At 43.6% G+C, this 8,151-nt stretch overlaps 1 protein-coding gene across 1 annotated transcript in view; it reads right to left on the bottom strand.

Moving 5' to 3' along the window:
- Positions 1 to 8,151, bottom strand: part of LOC121922022 (zinc finger protein 271-like) — a 35,558-nt gene that overhangs the window by 17,554 nt on the left and 9,853 nt on the right. The window contains exon 5 of the mRNA XM_042450894.1: positions 5,890 to 7,253. Coding sequence (XP_042306828.1) covers positions 5,890 to 7,253 — 1,364 coding nt within the window. The remainder of the gene's footprint in view (positions 1 to 5,889; positions 7,254 to 8,151) is intronic.

Raw genomic sequence — 8,151 nt, 5'->3', positions numbered from 1 at the left:
GAGAGGGTCGCGACCCCACGGTTTTGCCCATGGGGTTGCCACACATATTAATTTAACAAGGTAAAACAGCTTTGTACATATTCTACAACTGGGGTGCCACAGCAGAGAAGGCCCTCTTCCATGTCTTCACACATTGTGTTACCCCCACTTTTGAGACACAGAGGAAGACTTGGACGATAACAACAGCTAATAGACTACATGCTGTCAGCCTCAGGGAAAGGCCGAAAAACCCACGAAACAACTATGGATGCCGGCCATGAAAGCCTTCACCTTCACATAAATGAATTTAGTGCTTAGACTTGGGTCCCATCTGCAAGGCATCTCATGATATACTTTTATGCAAATACAGGTATTCAAAAATCCCCTGAAAAAATCTGAAATCCAATCTAGGGCTAATCCGCGCTACAGAAAGAATGCAGTTTTAACACCACTGTAACTGCCAGGGCTGAATGCTATGGAATTCTAGGGTTTGTAGTTTTGTGAGATGTTTAGCCTTCTCAGTCTAGAGAGCTCTGGTGCCACAACAAACTATAAATCCCAGGAGGCCCTAAAATGGCACCACAGCAGTTAATGAGGTGCCAAACTGCATTATTTCTACAGTGGGGATGAAGCCTCATTGATCCCAAGCATTTCTGATAAGGGAGAGACTGGGGAGTTTTATTTATTTATTATTTCTTATATCCCGCCTTTCTCTCAATACTGTGACTCAAGGAGGCTTTATCTGCTCTGGCTCAGTGCTAGGGAATCCTGGGAACTGTAGTTTGCTGTGGCACCAGAGCTCTCTGACAGAGAAGGCTAAAATGTCTCACAGAACTAGAGTTCCCAGGATTCCATAGCACTGAGCCATGGCAGTTAAAGCGGTGTCAAACTACATTATTTCTGCAGTGTGGATTACCCTGGCAGGGGGGTATATCTCAAATCTGGCAAGTCTAGCTCTGAAAGAGCTTTCCCTGAACAAAAAGCCAAGCTCAGCCTCTGAAATGGACAGCTTTTCTCAGATCGATGCTTTCGATGCGCAGACTGGACGGGTCTGCCCTGGTTCGCGCCAGGAGTCTGGCGTGGCTTCAGTCACGTGACGGGAAGTCGAAGGCCAGCTCGCCGTCTAGAGAGGAAGGCGAGCGGTGCAACGGTGAAAAGGGTCCCTCCGGAAACATTAACCCCTTCTTTAAAAAAACTTAAACATATAAATATATATTTAATAACGTGAAGAAAGTAAGGCTTGGATCGTGAAGGACGGAAGCGTGAAGCCCTTGGTGATTGGGAAAGAGCCCTGTCCTTGGAATGGCTGTGCTGCAGAAGGGGACCATTCAGCTGTTCAGCAAGCCCCCTCCTTCAGATCAAGCAAGGCTTGCTGAAATTGCTGAAGTGTCTCCTCTTGTACAGCCATTAAAGCACGAGTGGGCGAATCCAAGGGCCATCCAGTCCAACCCCATTCTGCCATGCAGGAAATCACAATCAAAGCCCTCCCTGGGACACATGGCCATCCAGCCTCTGTTTAAAGGCCTCCATGGAAGGAGACTCCATGACACTCTGAGGCAGCCTATTCCAGCGTTGAACAGCCCTCACTGTCAGGAAGTTGAGGTGGAATCTCTTTTCCTGCAGCTTGCATCCACTGCTCCGTGTTCGAGTCTCTGGAGCAGCAGAAAACAAGCTTGCTCCTTACTCAGTATGACATCCCTTCAAGTGTTTAAACAGGGCCATCATATCACCTCTTAACCTTCTCTTCTTCAGGCTAAACATCCCCAGCTCCCTAAGTCGTTCCTCATAGGGCTTCATGGTTTCCAGACCCTTCACCATTTTAGTCACTCTCCTTTGGACACACGTCAGTTTCTCAACATCCTTTTTGGATTGTGGTGCCCAGAATTAGACACAGTGTTTTATTTATTTATTTACTGTATTTATATCTCCCTCTTCAGCCAGAAAGGCTCTCAGAGTGGCTTACAGACAGTTAATTAGACATTTCCTTGCCTTCAGGCTTACAATCTAAAACTCCTGTTCAAATTCATGAAGGGATGTCATACTGAGGAGGGAGCTGATAGTCCAGAGACTAGAACATGGAACAGTGGATGCACACTGCAGGAAAAGATATTCCAGATCAAGGTTAGGAGGAACGTCCTGACTATAAGAGCTATTTGACAGTGGAACACACTCTTTCCTCGGAGAGAGGTGGAGTCTCCTTCCTTGGAGGTCTTTAAACAGAGGTTGGATGGCCATCTGTCAGGGATGCTTTCATTGTGAGTTCCTGCATGGCAGAATGGAGTTGGACTAGATGGTCCTTGTGGTCTCTTCCAACCCTATGATTCTGTATTCCAGGTGAGGAGTTCAGAAGCCATAAGCAGCCCACCGACTCTACTCATCCTGCCCCTGACATATCTAACAGAACAGACAACAACTAAAACAGATGTAATAGTAAACTTGCTCCATCCTCAATATGACATCCCTCCAAGTGCTTAAACAGGGCTATCATATATCACCTCTTAGCCGCCTTCTCTTCTCCAGGCTAAACATCCCCAGCTCTAAGTCTCGCCTCATGGATCAAAAATGGACCAAAAAGACTCAGTTGGCCCCAAAGGAGGGCAAGGCTCTGGTGCCATCAGTGCTGTGTGAGCGATGGTGAAAGAAATGGGAAAGAAAATTGGAGAGGTTCCTGAGTGGAGTCATGGCCATCTCAGATATACAGCGCCAATGCTTCAGGCAGCTCTCTTATGCAACAGCCAAGGGCCCCCAAGAGATTTGCTGCCAACTTCACAGTCTCTGCTGTCAGTGGCTGAAGCCGGAGAGATGCACAAAAAATCAGATGCTGGACCTGGTGATCCTGGCTCAGTTCCTGAGCATCCTGCCCCCAGAGATGTCAATCTGGGTCAGGGAATGTGGCACAGAGACCAGTTCCCAGGCAGTGGCCCTGGCAGAAGGCTTCCTCCTGAGTCAGGTGGAGGAGAAGCAGCAGAAAGAACTGCAGGTAAGAGTATTGCCTCTTGGTGGTTCAGAGGTGGGCAGCACCTGGCCACTCTGCCCCTTTTCCATCTCTCTGCCCCTGCTTTTGCCACTTTGTAGCCACTGCCAGTTATGTTGTTGTTCTGTCACAATTTGTTTCCCCCAAATGATCCTCTTGATTTCAGTCAAAGGTGCCATAAGATCTCTTTAAATATGAACTATGTGGTATTCAAAGAAGAATAAGATGGGAAGTTTCTGACAAGCCAGTATCCACACAGACTCCAGTCATAGAATCATAGAGTTGGAAGAGACCACAAGGGCCATCCAGTCTAACTTCCTGCCATGCAGGAACTCTCAGTCAAAGCACCCCGACAGATGGCCATCCAGCCTCTGCTTGAAGAACTCCAAGGAAGGAAAGTCCACCATATTCTTATGCAGTTTGTTCCACTGTCCAACAGCCCTTACTGTCAGTAAGTTCCTGCTAATGTTGCGGTGGAATCTCGCTTCGTATCCTATTCTCTGGAGCAGCAGAAAACAAGCTTGCTCCTTCCTCAATATGACATCCCTTCAAATATTTAAATGGGGCCATCATATCACCTCTTATGCTTCTTTTCTCCAGATTAAACATCCCCATCAGTAGCCACTTAGTGTTGTTGCGTTATTTCTCATTGATGCCAACCATCTGAAAAACAATCCACAAAAGCCGTTGTTTTGCGGATTTTAAAATCCCGTTTCTGCACAGGTTTTAACTAATTTGCCTCTGTGTGAGAAAGTCCAGAGACTGAGTGACCCTTTGTAGAGAGTGCTATGTGTATTCATTGCAGGGGGTTGGACTGGTTGGCCCTTGGGGTCTCTTCCAACACTATGATGGCATGACTCCAGTCAGATGCAGTGACTGCTGCCCAGTAGAGACTGAGGACTTTTGTGCTCCCTATATAACTAGTTTAGCAAAGTGCTGCTCCTCTTCTGAGCACTATATGCTGTTTTGGCACATGCCTGGCTCACCATCCAAAACGGATGGCATCACTCCTATTTCTGAAGCCCTTCATCTTGCTCACCTTTACTTGCCTAGAGGCCCTGCTGACCCATCCCTTGGCACACCTGAACCTATCTGCTTGTAGGTCACACTATTGTCTGAGAAACCATGTCATTAAAGAGCTCCTGCTCTGAATGGTTAAACTTGGCCTTCCAGGTATATTAAGAGGAGTTCCAAGGAGCATGATCTTTTATTATTTATTGTTCGCGGTAAGGATTTGTAACTTTATTCACAGACACACTCCCACAAGAGGCACATAACACACTGTATAATATAAAATACATTCCAGATATATATTGCAAAATATCAGCATAACTTCTTATTTGTTTCTAGCACAACACAGAAAGTTATCTCATTTTTGTTCAACCCAGGTCTCCAAGAGAACTGGACTGGAGGGCTACAAGCATCTGTCATCTATACTTCTTGTCAGATATTTAAAAAGATCCCATATCCAAATCGGATTTGCTCTTGTGGTTTAGACAAAGTTGAGTCAGTGTGCCGTGTCTTATCTTATTGCACTTTCTATAAAGAAATCAGAGCCTCACTTATAACTCCCCTCATTCAAAGAATCCTGGGTAGACAAGATAAATGTTATGTAGAATACCTTCTCAGAGATTTAAAAGATCAGATTACTGATGAATTCACTAGATTCTGCAGAGCTGCCATTGACTGCCATAGAGGAATCCCCAGAGCTCTCTTCATGCATGTTCACAGTTCCTGCTGCCTCTACAACTTTTGGATTCCTGACTTATTTTCAGAGATAATGTCCAGCTCCTATTCCAAGCCCCTGAGCCTTCCATTGTACAAACTGTACACATTAAGATAGCTGTTCAACCTGGTGAAATTAGATGATGTGATGCAGTCATGAGATTGCAACACAAACAGGTAAATCTTGTGGTACATGAATACCCAACTATTTAAAATGAATTCAAGCCTCCTCCATCAGATGAATCACATTCAAGGGTAATGAGGAAACTTAAAAGATGACCTCACAGCCTCTATCTATAATCTTTGCAAATCCACAGAGAATACTTGAGGTACTTACAGAATAGAGGAATGCAAACATTATCTCTGTTATCAAAAAGGTGTGTGCACAGCGGAAATAGGTCCCAAGAAACTACTAATCTGTTTGCTTAATGTCAATACCAGGAAAGGTTTTGGCATATAGAATTCAACTGTCAGCTTCGATACTTAGAAAAGCATGTTGTGATTTATAACAGCTAGCAGCAGTTTTTAAAAAGTTAATGCCACACTTATTTTATCTCTTTTTCCCCCTCCCATGAGTGACTGACAACCCTGCAAGATCAAGGGAATGTGATGTGAATGTGATGGGTCTTGAATTTGGTAAGGCTTATGACAAGCTCCTGAAGGCAAATTCCAAACTTCTTGTCTACCCTCTGAGAGCAGCTCTGCTGAAATAAAGTGAATAACTAGCTATTGCACATGTCTCTTGCTCCAGATTAAGTCACTCAGCTAAATCTAGATTGGCATTTATAATAAGGAAACAGAAATGATGTTAGTGGAAGCACTAAATGTCTTATTTCAAAGAATGGTACCAGGAGGGATGAACATTCAGAGTTTATTCTTACCCTTGGCCAGAGGTCCCTGCATAAGTTTCCACTAATGATAATTCTCTTGGCTTGTCTTTAGGATTTTCAGTTAGGTCTTCAGGTAGCCATACAAACACCACAATATTCTGCTTCAGTCACACATTAACTTGTCCAAAAAGATTCCAACTAAACATTAGGAAGAAGCTCCCAATAGTAAAAGCTATTCAAATAGTGCAACATATTGCCTTGCAGGCTTTCAAAATGAATTTAGCTGGACATCTCCCAAGGATGCTTTACCTACAGATAATAACACTCGCAAAAGGTTTCACTGGAAGGATCATGGGATACTTTTAAACATTATGATCCCACAATTCCTGTGTGGAGTCTTAGATGACGAACAAGGGAGGAGCGGAAAGTAAAACCTTTCCCACATTCCTGGCACTTGTGTGGCTTCTCTCCAGTGTGAATTCTCTGGTGACTCACAAGATTTGATTTCCGGGAAAAACATCTCCCACACTCTTGGCATTTATGTGGTTTCTCTCCTCTGTGGAGTCTCAGATGACTCAGAAGGGATGAACTACAAGTAAAACATGTGCCACATTCCTGGCATTTATATGGTTTCTCTCCTGTATGGATTCTTTGATGAACTGCAAGGCTTGATTTCCGAGCAAAGTATTTCCCACACTCCTGGCATTTGTATAGTTTCTCTCCAGTGTGAACCCTCAGGTGCTTTACAAGGTCTGAATTTTGAGTAAAGCATTTCCCACACTCCCGGCATTTGTGTGGTGTCTCACCTGTATGGACTCTCTGATGATTCACAAGAGTTGACTTTCGAGAAAAGCTTTTTGTACACTGCTGGCATTTGTGTGGTTTCTCTCCTGTGTGGAATCTTTGGTGACTCACAAGGCTTGAATTGAAAGGAAAGCATTTCCCACACACTTTGCATTTGTGTAGTTTCTCTCCAGTATGAATTCTGTGATGCACCAGAAAGTTTGAATTCTTAGCAAAAGACTTCCCACATTCTGGACATTTATATGGTTTCTCTCCTGTGTGGAATCTCTGATGCACCAGAAGGCTTGAATTGCAAAAAAAGCATTTACCACACTCCTGGCATTTGTATGGTTTCTCCCCTGTGTGAAATCTCCTGTGACGCAGAAGCTGTGTATTGTGAGCAAAACTTTTATTACACTCTTGGCATTTGTATGGTTTCTTTCCTGTGTGGACTCTCTGGTGACTTAGAAGGTTTGAACTGCAAGTAAAACATTTCTTACACTCCTGGCACTTATATGGTTTCTCACCTGTGTGAAATCTCTTATGCATAACAAGGGATGAACTGAAAGCAAAATGTTTCCCACACTCCTGGCATTTGTACGGTTTCTCTCCTGAGTGGATTCTTTTATGTCTCACTAGATCTGACTTCCAAGTGAACCATTTTCCACACTCCTGGCATTTGTGTAGTTTCTTCCCAGTCTGAACTCTCTGGCGGCTCATACGGTAGGATGAATAATCAAAACACTTCCCAGAGACCTCCTGTCTAAAGCCTTTCTTTGCTGGACGGACCCTCTTGTGATGCATAAGTCCCATCTTCTGGGCAAAACATTTCCCACAAATTATACATCTGTAGAGCTTCTCTCCGGTGAAACTTTTATCTTCTGTGTGATATCTGGTCAGAACTAGTTTGTGCCTAAAGCACTTCTCACTTCTGATGCATACGTTAGTCTTCTTCCTACTATCTGTTGGGAGAAGAACAAGAAAAGATTGATTCTTAAGCGTGACAGCCAAGGAATCTCATGGAGCAATAAAAGGGACTAAGTGAAATAAGCAACCTAAGGGGGAAAGGGGGGATTTTGTACACCTTTTAATATCTTCCTAGATTTATATGCTCCAAAGATAGGACTTTCTATTCTACATGGTATTTCGACAACTGTATTTAGCGCCTTTACATTTTTAAACTCCTTTACTATGCTATTCAGTTAAGCTTAGTTTGACATGCTATAATTTATTCTTGTGCTGTATACTTCTTTGTAGAAATATTCAGTCACCCAATTAGCTTTTCCACATTTTGTCATGGGGTTGCACAGTTCCTATGTGATTTCTAGTGGCTGCATAAGGATTTACCCCTGTTGGTGTGATGTGCCTAAAGCAGCTCTGCCATAAACGAGTGTTTCCAGAAGTTATACCACTAGCTGAATGGAGTCTATGTGTGTGCAATTCCTGACCTCATGCACTGATTCCTAGAGTCTGTTGTAGAACAGATCTAAACAACAGCATCATGAACATGATGTCAAAAAAAAATCGGAGAGAAAGTTATCCCGAACTATGAAACACCCTGATGATGCTGAGTAAAACTGGACACAGGACAGAACCCTGTGGCTCCCACTGGTCACCTCTCTCCAGGATGAAAAGGAATCATTGCTGAGCACCCTTTGGGTTCAACTGGTCAACCAATTACAAATCCATGTAACAGTTCCTTGTCTAGCCTGCCTTTTACTAGTTTGTTTGCAAGAATATAATGGGGACCTGGTCAAAGGCCTTACTGAAATCAAGGTATGCTACATCCACAGCATTCCCTTTATCTACCAAACTGGCAATTTTATCAGAAAAAGAGATTAATCTGGCATGACTTTTTTT

Source organism: Sceloporus undulatus, chromosome 2 (assembly GCF_019175285.1).
Source record: "Sceloporus undulatus isolate JIND9_A2432 ecotype Alabama chromosome 2, SceUnd_v1.1, whole genome shotgun sequence".
Lineage (NCBI taxonomy): Eukaryota > Metazoa > Chordata > Lepidosauria > Squamata > Phrynosomatidae > Sceloporus > Sceloporus undulatus.
This window is presented reverse-complemented; position numbering and strand designations above follow the sequence as displayed.